The following is a 14,963-nucleotide window of genomic DNA, read 5'->3' on the forward strand; positions in this document are numbered from 1 at the left end:
GGCGTGAAAAAGAAAGAAAACTGCTTCTCGCTGAGCGGGACCCGCTGCCCCCCATCGGTCCATCTCTTCTTCCTGCGGCAAAGCGGAAAGAACCACGGGGAGGCGAAAGGCATCGAGGCACCCTACCGCGGGGGGCGACAGGAATGCCGAAGCAGAGAGAAATAGCGGCGAAAAAAAAAAAAAAAAGGATTGCATGCACCGCACACAGGGAGACTCTCCCTGCTTTTGAAGCTTCTCTCCCCCCCCCCCCCCCCCTCCTCCCTTCTTGCGGTCGCGTGGCCAAAAGGCGGGAAAAAACATCCCGCGCGAGCTAGGATGCGCGGCGCCACGCAGTCGACGGCCAGCCTCCGTGAGTCCGTGTGGGCGCGCGCGATGCCTACTGCCTAATTTATCGTCCGCTTTTATTTCGCGCAAATTCAATCTGTCTCAACCTCCTGCAGCAGTCAGCGTTTGAAAAGAACAGCCCATATATGCAGCTGATGATTGCAGCCGCTCTGTACAGATTCTTCGTGCCGAAGTTCACCAAAACATGCGTAAGTACATGATCTTTCGGTCTTGATCAGAGGAGCTTTTTGCTAGATTCGATATTATACTGAACATAATAATGTATTGTTTTGGAGCATATGTTCGTCTTGTTATATACTCCTTGCATCTTTCTTCATATATATATATATATATATATATATATATATATATATATATATATATATATATATATATATATATATATATATATATATATATATAATTGGTGTGGGCGCTGATCGCGCAGGAAGACTTGCTGAGCCGTTTGGAAACAAGGCTGCGGCTGGCTGCGGTGGCAGAATTGGCTCATTTTGCTGCAGTCTGGGTCCTTGGGTATCTCCTGTCCCAAAATGCTCGCCTTTTAATATGGAGGGACACTCACTATACCGATCAGGTAAGTCCAATTAGCAATATTTTGTTCGATACGACAATATACTGCAACTGTTTTTGGAGCGCGTATATATATGCGCATCTTATTACTACGTACATTTTTTTTTTTTATAATCGATGTGTGCGCATTTCGCTCTGATTGCGCAGGAAGACGTGCTGAGCCGACTTGGAAACAATGCTGCGGCGGTGGAATTAGCTCTTTTCGCTGCAGTCCGAGGTTGTTGTTGTTGTTGTTGTCCAAATAACTTATGGCACATACCCACAGAGGGGGATCGGCCAAGAATTGGGTAGCAAATTCCTGCCTCTGCCCCAAAACGCGCCCGTCTTTCACTTCTTCACATCGAAGTGTATGCACTGACATGTATACCGACCAGGTAAGCCAAATTATCGCTGATTTTCTTCTATACGATAATGTACTGCAACTAATTATGTATTGTTTTGAGACTTATGCGCATCTTGTTACTGTAAATGCATATTTTGTAATTGGTATGCGCGCCTTGCGCTGATCGTGCAGGGAGGCGATATCAGCTGATCTGGAAACTGGCTTCGACAGTGGAAGCTCGTTTCGCCGAAGCCCGAAGTCCTTGGTCTCCTCTACACTAAAACGCTGGTCTTTCGCTTCTTCATGGCGGTGCACTTGCCGGACAGGTATTAGCGCTGATTTTGTTCGGAAAATTCGATTATCCGACTCACATCGATGGGACGCATGCAACCCAGTTAAATGTCAAATGCTATCACTGATATAAATATTGCAGCACCCCTCGCCATAGGAGCGATCAGAAGCTGTACTAGCATCATCGCTACTGCCAAGCAAGCTCGTGCCAGGACTGAGTACAAGATTTATGCCGTGTTTATTATTATTTTTTTGTTGTTGTTGCTGTAATGATGTATATACGTGAAAATTGATGATTGAGTGATGCGGTATGCTGGCAAGGTAAGTGAGCCAGTGCGTTCATTTTGTGGATTTTGGAATTATATATGTGATGCACACAGATCTGAGCCGTTTCACATTGATTTTGCTCTGTGCGCTTGCTTTCTGGGCAAGCAGTTGTATTTTCATCGTGCGGATTATTTCCTGGTGCTTACATGCTCATGAGGTGTTCAGCTAACTTGTTTCAAGCTTAAAAAATTTACAACGGGTTCTATAAGCTTCTAAGAGTTGGGCTGTCTAAATAGCCGCCTTGGCTGATGAGACAATTTTTAAAATAATGCTCGGTTGTTAAATAACGAAAATAAATCAGATGACTTATCGTTAAATATCCGGTCGCTTTTGCTGTAAAAGTTCCATCTAGTTTGAGAAAATTAAGCTGTATTCTACGGAATAAACTTATTGTAGGTTTCATGTAAATATCGCGGAAACTGTTTGTTCGGCCGCGTTGGAATCCCTCATACGCGCTCTATGACAAGCGCGGACACTTGGTTTTGCTAGAATTATTAAATTGCAGCATTAGCATGCAAGAACGCGCTTCGGGAGGATAAGGTTTGAGTGCGTTACGGTTGCAAATTGCAACATCATGACTCCAGCAAAACAAAGTGATCGCGCCTTTCTCGCGGATTCACGGATCCTGATTACCTATTAGTCTAGGCGAAAAGGAAATATTTAATTAAAACACTTTTCTTCATACAGCTGACCAAGATGGAACCTGCCGCAGATCCGACCAGTCGCAGACATCACGTGATCGACAGGCTGCCAAAAGAAGGAGACCAAGCCTCAAGCCCATCTTCCATATGTGGCACACGCGCAGTCATATATCCACGCTTATTAAAAAGCAAATCGCGAGCTTTTTCTGAACGCTGTTGACAAATAAATTTTTCACCAAATACTGCAGCTTTTGTTTCTTCATGGCATCAGAAAAGCTACTGCTTTTCTTGATGCATTTGTATGTGCTACCCCGTTATATATGCATGGGCCACGATATATTAAATGCATGGCATGATACCTGCACGAGGGGCGATGCCGGCCACAAACCGGCGTCGGGAAGCAACCGGCTGACATACGGTCTTTCGTCAGCAAAATGCTAGGGCAGACGAGCGGCCGACCATTCAGTAACGCTGGCAGACGGCAGGCCCACGTGCGGCAGGTGGTCGATCACGTCGGGCCAAAAGGTCGGGCCGTAGTCGATTGCCTAAAATCGGCCGACGTTAGGTCAGTGTCAATCCCCGACGCCGGCCCTCATTCGGGTGCCGAAGGTCGGCCGGCCACTTTTTGGTCGGCGAGAAAGGTCGGCCCTACGTTTTGCCACACACTTTTTTTTGCTTGGGGCCGCCTCTCTTCGACGAGCAGACATACCACATATGGGTAGGGTCAATATGGGTGCGCCGGCGGGAGGTGGCGCTACTTGTTCCGGAGCAGTGGCGCCTCCATACCAGCGCACTAGGCCCATATGCTGTACAAGATCGAGTGGCATACGTCCAGAAAATCAACAAAGCCGTGCAGCCGCAGCATCGTATTCCAGCCGCATTTCAACGGAGGCGAAATAAAAAAAAAAATGTTCGTGGATCTGTGAACCGGATTTCTAATGCGGTGTCTATTCAGAACCACAAAGCCAAAATATCTTCAAAACTTCCAATTACAGATTTCAATAAGCATATTTATCTGTAAATTAGTTCTTAAGGTGCTGAAAAAGTTGAAGTGGCGGAGTGTATAGAGGCCCGTGATACCGGACTGGACGCTGAGAATGGAACTTCGTTCTATTGTTCCGCGCCAAATATTTCTTTCACCGACTGCTCAAGCTACTCAAGAGTCTCTTGTCTCAGACGATAGAATATTTCATCATTAGTAACAACAGTAAAAAATTCTAACCCTTAACGACCTCCGTTACGAAAGCTTTGCCGTTGAGTGCCAGCATTTCCCGCCGGCTTTCCCCAAGCTTGAGGTACGAAGATACAAAATGCATGCCAGTTATTGTTGTTGTTAAGGGCTTTATTTTTCCAACGGTGTAGGAGGCCCCCTACTCCCCGCCCCCGGCACGCACAGTTATCGTTGATGACGCACGCTACAACCGCACAGTGCTTGCAATCGCCACGACATCCGTAGCGGGTACCGCACCATGCCTCCTGTAACTTCCGCAGCACTGTCGAAAGGTGCACCACGAACAAAAGTGTTCGTCATGGTACTAAACTTTAAAGCAAAACCGCGAGGAAATTATTATGCTGCTGTAATCAAACAGCAAGAACAAAAAAAAAAAAAGAAGAAACGGCGATCAATCTCTTCTCAGGTTCTCTCTGCACTTTCAATGTTTGGGTATGAGGTGTGAACGCAATAGGTGAATGAAAAGCTACGTTTACAACATTTTTCATTCATTTAATTATTTCTTAATTCATCATCACATATCCGACTAATGCCCTGAGAGAATAAATTTCGTTAAAAAAAATTCCGTCTACTCACGCGACATTCAAAGCTGTGCGCGCGGGTGTTCCGTCGCGAGCGGCGCGCACTTCGCGGTGACGTCGACACCGTTCACGTTTTAAACATGAGCATTCTCCAACAGGCGGTGTCCTTTCGTCAGTATTGGTTTTCGGAAGTAGCTCTCAAGACATTCGATTGCCTTAAAACTGCAGAAAATGAGAGCCGAGATGCTTCTAGCCGTACAACGCGAACGCAACCCGACCGCGCCAGCCTACTCAGATTACTCGGCGCCGCCGTTGGCGGCGCTGAACGCTGCGCTCCACTAGCGCCGCCTGGCCACTGCAGGTTGCCTATACTGCCGTAGAAAAAAGCGGAAAGGCAGGCGCGAGAAAGAATGGTGCAAGTTGAAGCGAAAAAGAAAGCGACTATCCCAAAGGTACAAATGCGCCCGTGCAAAGAAAATGCGTGACTGGTGCGCAACCCGTAAGGAGAGGGATAGGTTGTCAGGAAAGTGAGTGATTAATCCTCATGTGGTTCTTTGCACAGAAACAGGAAGGTACGGTTGTTCCGTGAATCGGACAGCCGAAGCTTTAGTGAAAAGGGTGACCTCAACGGTAACGCCGATGGCTTAAATCGGAGCCCCTAACGTGAGTAGAAGCCTGTATTCACTAGTTGATGTTTTTCTTCCTGGCATAGGATTTTGAACAGATTGCATTGTATTATGTTTGTTTGAGAATGGTGTTTTTGAAAGCGCGATTTTCAAATTTGTGGACGCCTTCCAAGTGCTGCTGACCTTCCCTTTAATATAGATGGGGGCATAAGAGGGAAATAGTTTGGCATAACTTAGTGAAGGTTGTGCCGTGGTTGCTGGCTGACCGGTTGAGTTTTTAGCGTAGTTGTGACGTTGTGGGTTATCAGAAAACTCTCCTGAAGACAAGGTGCAGAGCGCCTTGGGAACCAGGACTTGCCAAGGAATTCTTCAGGCTGACTGGCTCAAGAGAAACAGAATCGGACGACCCCGGCTGGCAGCAACATCCCAATCCCTCCGGAGAGCGGATGCAGTCCCCTGCCCTTCGGGATCTCCCTTCCCTGGCGGGGCAGTCTGTTACGTTTCGTCACCGAAAAATGTGTCAGCTGACGCGGCCACCGCATAGCAACAGGCAGAACCGCGAAGCGGATCGGCCATTTCGGCGCCGTCGGCTGCCCAACGCTTCCTCCCGCGGGCAAGTCTCGACGTGATCCTGCCACGCGCCAAATGTGTGTGCTTGCGTGTGTGTGCAAACGCCGGCCAAGCCCGGAGCTCGAGGGAGAGTGCGTCGCACTCGCCCGTCTGCAGGAGGTGGAGGAGATGTGGTCGCGCCACCTGCGATTGAGTCATCGTATCGTGTCGGGACATGCAGGTCTCTCGCTTTCCCTGTGAACTGGCAAACCTATAAAAAGCAGCGGCCGACTCCGCTGAGACAGACTACTTTGACGCGCCGTTGGCACGACGCTAGACACCAGCTGTGTGAGAGTGTCTGTATTTTCTCCGGGTCAGCTTCTCTGTCCGTTCCTTCATGATGTTGTAGTAAAGGTTGTTTCGTTAGAAGACGCCTCGTCTTTGCTGGGACCGTTGATGCCGTCTGCCGAGCCACGGAGCCGTCAGGCAAACGCTACCGAGGGGCCGCGAGCCGCATGTAACAACTGGCGTTAGCGGTGTGATACCCGGGCACGAGCCTCAAACCTAATAGGATATAAGCTATCCTGATATATCGACGTTCTAACATAAAGTTCATTTTTATTTCTTTATCTGATTAACGGTAACGGTAAACAATTGAAATCTGCATCTAGTTCAGTGTATATATAGCCGATATAAGCTAACCAACGATATCTTAATTCATGTAGTGTAAATTTCAAATTTTAATCAGTAATAACTAATTAAAGGTGGCTTAAGTAAGATATGCAAATAGTACAGTGCAATTATACCCTACGTAATTTATCTAACGATATATTACTTGCAGTCGGGGTGTAAATTGTATCTTTAATCACAATTGCCTAATTACTATAATCAATTAGGGCGTGCTCTTAGGCCAGTGCAATTTATAATTCACAGGCTGTCCAACAATACAGAACACGTGTGGCTGTTTACTTGACATGAGCTACACTGCCGCAGAAGACACTGTACACACATGCCATACGCACAATCTACACCACTGGCATAAAATTAAAGAGCGCTGCAGAATCTGCATTGGAGTAATGCGATAGCACGGATGCTGCTATTGGTTGTTTCTAGTTGCTTAATTCACTTCTTGTTTACCCCTTTCAGCCTTTGGTACTTTCAAATTCCCTTTCATGGATCACTGCCTTGTCGTGGCGGAGGGGCTTGCGAAACTCGATGAAGTCGTGAGCTCTGCTGTGTAGGGCCACCCAAGATAGACAAGTTACGACAGAGAGTTCTGACAAAATGTGATTCACTGGAGAAGGTAATGGCAACGCACTCCAGTATTTCCTTCCAAGAAAACCCTATGACCAGTCACATTAGCATTAATGATATGGTGCCGCAAGATGAGCCTCCCAGGTTGGAAGGCGCCCCACATGTTACTGGGGATGAACAAAGGGCGATTACTAGTAGCTCCAGGAAGGAATGCAGCGGCTGGGCTAAAGCCAAAAGGATGCTCAGTTCTTGATGTGTCGGGAAGCGACCGGAAAGTCCGATGTTGCAAGGAGATATATCACATAGCAACATGGAATGTAAGATCTGTGACGCAAGGTAAACTGGATGTCGTCAAGCGAGAAATGGACAGATTGAACATTGATATCGTGGGAATCAGCGAGCTCAAGTGGACCAGAATGGGAGAATTTAATTGCGGCGACCATTATGTCTTTTATTGTGGGCACGAATCCAAGAAAAGGAATGAGGGTCGCTCTTATAGTAAACAGAAGAATGGGCAAAGCAGTTCTAGGGTACATCCAAAAAAACGACCAAATGATTTCACGTCGTATCCAAGGTCACCCTTTCAACATAACAGTTATCCAAGTATATGCACAAACCACTACTGCTGACGAAGTTGATGTTGAGAGATTTTATGCTGACCGGCAATGCCTTTTAGACCGCAGTCCATCATCAGACGTCCTTTTTTCATAGGAGACTGGAATGCTAAGGAGGGGAGTGAAGAAATATCCGGAATTACAGGCAAGTTCGGTCTTGGTGAGTGTTGCGATCTACCGGCCAAAGGCCGGCAGCTACGCGATGAAAACCAGGCAGATTCACAGAGCGAAAGGACAACGCTTTATTTCCGGCTCGGAAATATATAGAGAAGGAAAGAAAGGAGGGGAACAAGGAAAGAGAGACTATCAACGCATGCGCTGGTTATCTGCAGCATTGTTGTCAGCAGCATTTCCTTCCCCTAATAGCCATAGCGCTCCTCTGGCTTTCTAGTTCTTGTGGACCGGCGTAGCTCAGGAACAGGCCCTTCGGGAAGGTCGTGAGCCTCGTTTGTCGGGGCCCCTAAGGTCGCAGGAGGCGATTCTGCAGGACTTGATACTTCACTGCTTCCGTCGGTGTCTGATGAGCGTTTTCGGATCTGGTCGACATGACGTCGGACGAATCCGTCGTCAGTAGCCACAGTGACTAGATGGACACCACTCGTCGATTTCACTTTGCCTGGTGTCCACTTTTCTCCTACGCCGTAGTTGCGCACGTGGACTGCGTCTCCCGGGGTGAAGTACCAACTGGCGGAATCAGTCTCTGAATGCTTGGGCATTTTGTAGATCCTGAGAGGAAAACACATATCTTATTTTGAACGCAAACGATATCCCAGAAGAAGTTCGGACAGAGTAGAGCCTGAAGCTTGTGGCGAATTTCTGTAGTTACAAAGAATTCTCGCCGGAGCAGTTGTCAACTCCACGCCCGGCATTTTCTTCAAGCCCTTCTTGACTGTTCTTACGGCCCGTTCCGCAAGACCATTGCTCTGGGGGTGATAAGGCGGGGTACAAATATGCTCGATTCCATTTTTCTGTAGGAATACCGCAAACTCTAACCCAGTAAAGGGTGTACCGTTGTAGGTAACTATGGTGCGGGGCAATCCAAACCTGCTAAACAAAGTTCTCATGCAATCGGCAGTGGCTTTAGCGGTTGCTCGAGATACTGGAATAGCTTCTATCCAATTGCTGTGTGCATTGACAATTACCTACAACATTTTGTTTCCAATAGGCCCTGCATAGTCTGCATGCAGGCGTGACCACCTCTCTCTTGAAATCGGCCAGCTGACAGGATTCCTAGGGGGCATGGGCAAAGCCTGCACACAGCTTCGACAATTAGAGACCAATCTACAAATATCTTGATCTAAACCGGGCCACCAAAACTTAGCCCTCGCCCTTGTCTTCATGGTTGACGCACCCTGATGAGACTCGTGTAGCATCGTCAACAGTTTCTCACGCGCCGCACTTGGTATCACCACACGATGCCCCCAGTACAACAGCCCCTTCTCCACAGACACTCCTGTCTCCTTTTCCGGAATTCCGCCACTTCCCTGCTGTCACCTTCTACGACGGAGGGCCATCCGCTTGTCACGTACCTGCATACCTCTTGCAAAAGCCCGTCAGCTGCTGTGAGCGCTTGAATCTCTTGGTGGGAAACCGCTGGTGGGTCCCATTCGTCGATTATAAGCACCATTTCCGACAGATCTTCTGTTTCCGCTTGCGGCTCCTGCAGCGATTGAGGCAAACGGCTTAGAGCGTCAGAAATTAGCATGTGTTTTCCAGGTTTACAAATTAGCTTGTACTTGTATGCCCCTAGCAAAAGCGCCCAGCGCTGAATTCGGGCGGCAGCCATGATAGAAGTTTGACGATCCTGTCGGAGTAGACCTAATAAGGGGCGGTGGTCCGTTACAAGCGTGAACTCCCGGCCGAACAGGTAATCGCGAAACCGTGTCACGCCAAACACCAGGGCTAAAGCCTCTCGCTCAATTTGGGAGTAGTTTCTCTCAGCTGAGGTGAGCGTCCGTGATCGGAAGCCAATTGGCCTGTCTTCACCATTTATTCGGTGGAAAAGGGCAGCACCGACACCGTAAGGTGAAGCATCGCATTCCAACATCAACTCCAGCTGCGGATTAAAGTACATTAGCACTGGGGCTGAACACAAAGCGTCCTTGGCCTTCTTAAATGCCGCGTCTTCTTTTTCGTGCCAAACCCATTTCGCACCTTTTTCAAGAAGGCTGTACAGGGGTGCAAGCATAGTGGAAAGATTTGGCAAAAACTTGTAAAATGTAACCATTCCCACAAAGGATTGCAACTCGGCAACATTTCGCGGTAAAGGGGCTAGCCTGATTGCATCCACGTGCTTCTCGAGGGGGTGTAGCCCTTCAACATCAATACTATGACCAAGATACGTCACCGAGTGTTCGCCAAACTTGCACTTGTCATAACGAAGTTTGATACCGTTCTCGCGGAAACGCTGTAACACCGCTTGCAAATTTGCGTTATCAGCATCGCTGCTCTCGGCTACCAGGACATCGTCTAGATAAGCCTGAGTTCCTTTTAGTCCTTGCAGCACCGATTCAATCTTTCGCTGGAATATCGCTGGCGCTGATGCGATGCCAAACGGTAACCTGTTGTAGCAAAAGAGCCCCTTGTGTGTGTTTATCACTGCTAATTTCCGCGAGTCTTCATCTAGCTCAACCTGATTGTAAGCATCGCGAAGGTCTAAAGTAGTGAATTTTTTTCCTCCACATAGATTTGCAAAAATGTCGTCTATGACAGACGAGGGGTACTGCTCAACCTCGCACACAGGGTTTAGTGTAATCTTAAAGTCCCCGCAAATGCGCGCTGTTCCGTCCGCGTATATGGGTTTGCTCGGTACGGTGGCTCCGCAAGGGACAAAGAGAGAGAAGAGACGAAGAAAGCGGGCTGTTCCGACTAGCATTTACCGCCCCCAGGAGCCGAGCAGCCTAGCGATTAGCGGCGCATGCTTTTTCAATGGGCGTCATGTTGAACGCGGCACTACCTTGAGAGAGCCTATAATACTACTACTACTATTACTATTATTATTATTAGTATCATCATCGTCATCAGCATCATCATTATTATTATTATTATTATTATTATTATTATTGGTTTGGTTTGCGGGGTTTAACGTCCCAAAGCGACATTATTATTATTAGTAGTAGTAGTAGTATAAAGGAAGACTCGTTTCACGAAGTTGGCACTGAATTGTCTGTGGGTAACGGCCGAATTAACTATCTAAATATTATCTTCGCAGTTTTAATTTAGCAAAGAAACATTACTGTGTGATTATATTATTATTATTATTATTATTATTTTCTTTCCTGGTGTGCTCAGAAATTCTCTCACTGTGTATATACGTGATGCTACTCATTGATTGCTTACTTTCCGTGATACGTTTCGTCTCAGTTTCATTTTTGTTTCTTTTTTTATTTTGTGCTGCAGCCCGAAGAGCCCATGGTTGTTCCTGCGCACTATAAATGAAGATTGATTGATTTATTATTATTATTATTTAGCAGTAGTAGTAGTAGTAGTAATAGTATCATAGGCTCTCTCAAGCTAGTGCCGCGTTCAACATGACGCCCATTGAAAAAGCATGCGCCGCTAATCGCTAGGCTGCTCGGCTCCTGGGGGCGGTAGATGCTAGTCAGAACAGCCCGCTTTCTTAATCTCTTCTGTCGTTTTGTCCCTTGCGGAGCCACCGTACCGAGCAAACCCAAATAGGAGTTCCGTCCTTCTTCAAGACTGGCACGATGGGCGTTGCCCATTCAGAATGAGGAACTGGTGATATTATGCCAGCCGAGACAAATCTGTCAAGCTCTTTAGACACTTTATCACGAGGTGCAAAAGGAATTTTCCTTGCCTTAAAGAACTTGGGGTTTGCTCCGGCCTTGATGTGCAGTCGGGCTGGCGGACCTTTCATGAGACCAGCGCTTTCAGTGAACAGGTCGCAGTTTTTCTGGAGCAGCATCGGCACGTCCTCCCTGGCTTGCTTTGATACGGAAGGCTTCGAATACATGGTCAGCACCTGAATGCGTTCTTCTGTCAATTTTTTCAGCAGGTCCCGACCGCAAAGACTGGGGCCATTGCAGTCTAAAACCGTCAGACTGCATTGTACTGTGGTACCTTCATAGGAAACTGGCATGGCCAGTGTACCGAGGAGTGGCAACTTTCCGAGATAGCATGAAAGCTGTACTTCCGACTTTTGCAGCTGCGGCCATTGATGGGAGTGCACTTGGTAAATGCTTTTGGGAATGACGCAAACAGGGGAGCCGGTATCAATATCCATCATTATTTCGATGCCATTCCATGTAAACGATTTTCTGATGGGAGGGTAAAAGAGAGCGCGTGGTGGTCAAGGACCAGATTTGGGACGCGCTACTATCACTCTCTTCGGTTTCTGGCGTCTGTGCTGTTAGTGCTAGCGTCCTGCTTGTCTCATTTGCCGCCCACATTCGCGCTAAATGCCCTGGCCGTGCACACTTAAAATATTTGCGCTTGATTAGTCGACAAGCCTTTGTATTATGACCATGCTTACCGCAACATTTGCATTGTTGCACGCCCTGTGACTTCGTGCGCGATTCGTATTGGCCAGAGAGCTTTAGCAATCTCGCTTGTTCTTGGTCAGTAACAATCCCTTGCGAATCGCGTTCAGCGTTCTCTGCGGCGAGGGCAAGAGCCTCGGCTTCTTCGAGATTCAGATTTTTCTTCGCTAACAGCTGCTTCTGCAGATTCTTGGATCTGACACCACACACAATACGGTCCCTTATCATTCTGTCTAGCATCGTTCCAAAATTGCAATTGTGTGCCATATGCCGTATTGCCACAATGAATGCATGTACAGATTCCCCTTCTTGCTGGCAGCGATGAAAAAACTTGAAACTTTCAGAGATTTCATTCGGTACCGGGTCGTAGTAGCTGCTTAGCGTCTCCACAACTTCTTTGCAGGTAAGGTCGTTAAGCTTTCGCGGTGCTACCTTCGCGTTCAAAATTTCTATTGTCCTTGTTCCAAGCGCCGCTACCAGCAGGGCTCTTTTCTTAGCATCGTCTATCAGATCATTCTTTCGAAATAAGCTTGAACCTTGACAAGGTACGGCTGCCACTTATCTTTTTCGTCTTCGAATTCCGGTAGCCTGTGTGCCATGGCTGATCCTTGGCGGTGGGTTCCTTCTGCGTGCGAAACAAACAGACCGAATAATATTAGATTTTTCAAAGGCGTTTTATCGGGTGGCAAAAACTAAGCGTACTACCAACTACAATCGACGCTAGGTCAAGGTATTACAGTTAACCGGATTACCGTTATTATCTGCGGACTACCATTTATATATATTGTTACGTGGCAGCAAGCGATGACAACAGGAGAACAGAGGACAGAAAGAAGATGCTCGATGGTCGTGAAATGACGTTTAATGAATCTGTGAGCGGGCCTAGTGCGCGCGCTCCTGCCCACGCCACTGCCCTCTTCTTCCTCCTTCGTCAATAACATGACCCGGGCCACCGAGCGATCGTCCCAATCGTAGTCGAGGAAGTTTACCGATGATGATTCCATGGCTTGATGATGGGCGTGTCTAGATGCTTGAAGAAGAGGAAGAAGTAAGAATAGAACGGCTTGCCGGTATGATGTCTGATCCTGGAGCTGTCAACCATCCGCCACCAGAGTCCATGGGACCGATGGCTCGAGGTCACGTCGGGCAGCTTGGGCGGGGGTTGAGTGTTCGTGTCAATCGGTTCCTTCGGGTCATTCGGGTCCTTCGTCTCGGTTCTGATTGGTCTGACTTTTCTCCTTGTCTTCAGGTCCGGGCTGGGCGATGGTAGTTGATCAGGTCTGGGCTTGAAGGGCTGGGCGAAGCTGCTCGATGATGTCCATGGGCCCTCGGTTGATGGTCCCGGTTTACAGATGATGGCGTCGACGCTCCAAGGCGAGGATGTGCATAACGTGCGCCGCACCTCCAACCAAATGTTACGTGGCGGCAAGCGATGACAACAGGAAAACAGAGGGAGGAAAGAAGATGGTCGATGATCGTGAGATGACGTTTATAGAATCTGTGAGCGGGCCTAGCACGCGCGCTCCTGCCCAGTCACTGTGCTCTTCTTCCTCGTTCGTCCGTAACAATATATATTTCTGAAACTATTGCGCTCTTAGCTAAAATATGGTCGTCTCGATAAATGGTTCGGCATCGCTTAACACTTTTTAAGAAGTGCGCCCCTAAGCTAAGGAGGTATTGCTGTCTTACAGCTGCTGCAATTCAAAGCTTGTAAACAAAAGAAATACCACAATATGCTCGAAACGAAAGCAATATACTTCCTTTAAGAAGCATGCTGCCTTTAATAAGGAACTTGCCATTTCTGGTTGGGAGCTTTATACAACGAGAAGAAAGTCTCAAGGCAGCGGAATTTCCAAAGCACATGACGACTTCTTTTTCTGAACAACTTTCATAGAAAGCTATGCCATAAGGAAGACGTTCGGAGCAGGCTGTTAAAGGAGCGAAAATTAGATTGTGGTCAAACACAACATACGGACTTTCAGCACGTCATAAGGTCCCCAGGAACTAAAGCTTTGAAGAAAGTTCTTTTGACCCATATAAACTACGCAGCAATATCAATAACCGCAGTCACCTACAAGTAGTAAGTCGAGCACGTCATTTTAGGTGTCGCATGTATGTTATTGTAGTATATTTTGTTTCAGTAAACTGCACTTCGGCGAGACAGAATGTTGTAGTACCCTGCTCGATCAGATTGAATGCTTACTATCTTCTGATGAAGGAGCGATAATCTGACAAAATTTCCCACGGAACGCAGAAAAAAACACTCGGCATTTAAAGGGCACGTAATTCCGATCAGAAGCAAAAGAAATTAATTTACCGCCTAAAAATCAATTCCTTGCACCTTGTTACCTAATTGCAGAATAAGGCTTTATTGAATACACCAGTCAACTAGTTCGATAAAATAATAGGTTTTAAGGCTTTTGTTAGTGGTCGCCGATGGCTATCACAAACGCAAGACAAACGCATTTCTTTCACCTTGTCCCATTTAATAAGGAGTTTTACTTCGTGATATTGTCGAGTTGTTAGGCATATGTCGAGTCATCTCTCGAGATTTAATATGTGAACGTCATTAAAATTTAATTCGATAAAAACTCAACCTCGACCGTCTTTCATTCTTAACTCTGCCAGTGTCCTTTAAGCTCGTTTTCCTTCCTGAGAGTACGTACGCAGCTTCCGGACTTCTCTGCAGTGGGGCCGATCTCCAAGAACGGTATCTCTGGCGCAACTCTGGTGAACACCCGAAGCCTTCAACAGAAACACAGTCTTGTTTGCGCATCCGTTTCAACGAATGATGTAATGGCTGGATAATTATGCAATCTAGAAAGGCATACGCTCTCTTGACGTGACTCAAAGCAGATGCCAAAAATCAGCTCCGTTCATAGGGGTGACGCCGCTAACCCCTAAGGGCAAGGCGCTGCAATGGAGCCCTTTCGGAGCACGAGCACAAGAGACTGATAAACGGGGAAGCCCACGTTGTTTGCCACATGCTAGTCGCGTGCGTGTCAGCGTGCTCGCGACGGGAAGCTAATTCGCTACACGGTGGTAGCAACATGGTGCTGCATAGCGGTTTTCTTTTCAGACGCAACTTCTTACGCCTAGTTGTGTTGTCGGTGACTCAACGAGCTCCTCGCAGCATAACGCGGATGGAGTTATCAAACGGTGGCTGCGTGTCT

The 14,963-nt window shown here is 47.4% G+C and overlaps 1 protein-coding gene and 1 long non-coding RNA gene across 2 annotated transcripts; one reads left to right on the forward strand and one right to left on the reverse strand.

Annotated features, from left to right (window-relative positions):
* Positions 1-1,244: 1,244 nt before the first annotated feature.
* LOC146209791 (uncharacterized) lies at positions 1,245-2,588 on the forward strand. The gene is made up of 3 exons (XR_014703478.1): positions 1,245-1,289; positions 1,430-1,563; positions 2,543-2,588. It is a non-coding gene; the product is annotated as an uncharacterized LOC146209791 (long non-coding RNA).
* Positions 2,589-7,612: 5,024 nt separating this feature from the next.
* On the reverse strand, positions 7,613-8,985 carry LOC146209792 (uncharacterized). The gene is made up of 2 exons (XM_084603789.1): positions 8,821-8,985; positions 7,613-8,017 (listed from the first exon to the last, which is right to left on the reverse strand). The coding sequence occupies exons 1-2, from the start codon at positions 8,916-8,918 to the stop codon at positions 7,651-7,653; spliced, it is 465 nt and encodes a 154-aa protein (XP_084459915.1). The 5' UTR covers positions 8,919-8,985; the 3' UTR covers positions 7,613-7,650.
* Between the last annotated feature and the right edge of the window lie 5,978 nt (positions 8,986-14,963).

Source organism: Amblyomma maculatum, chromosome 1, assembly GCF_055883805.1.
Source record: "Amblyomma maculatum isolate TAMU_Amacu chromosome 1, ASM5588380v1, whole genome shotgun sequence".
Classification (NCBI taxonomy): Eukaryota; Metazoa; Arthropoda; class Arachnida; order Ixodida; family Ixodidae; genus Amblyomma; species Amblyomma maculatum.

Bases quoted from the DNA above. Each gene is read 5' to 3' on its own strand.
- LOC146209792 (XM_084603789.1), bottom strand. From the start codon at position 8,918: ATGGTGCTTATAATCGACGAATGGGACCCACCAGCGGTTTCCCACCAA. The intron at 8,018-8,820 runs GTACGTGACAAG...TTTTCCTCTCAG, and splicing joins CTTTTGCAAGAGGTATGCAG to GATCTACAAAATGCCCAAGC.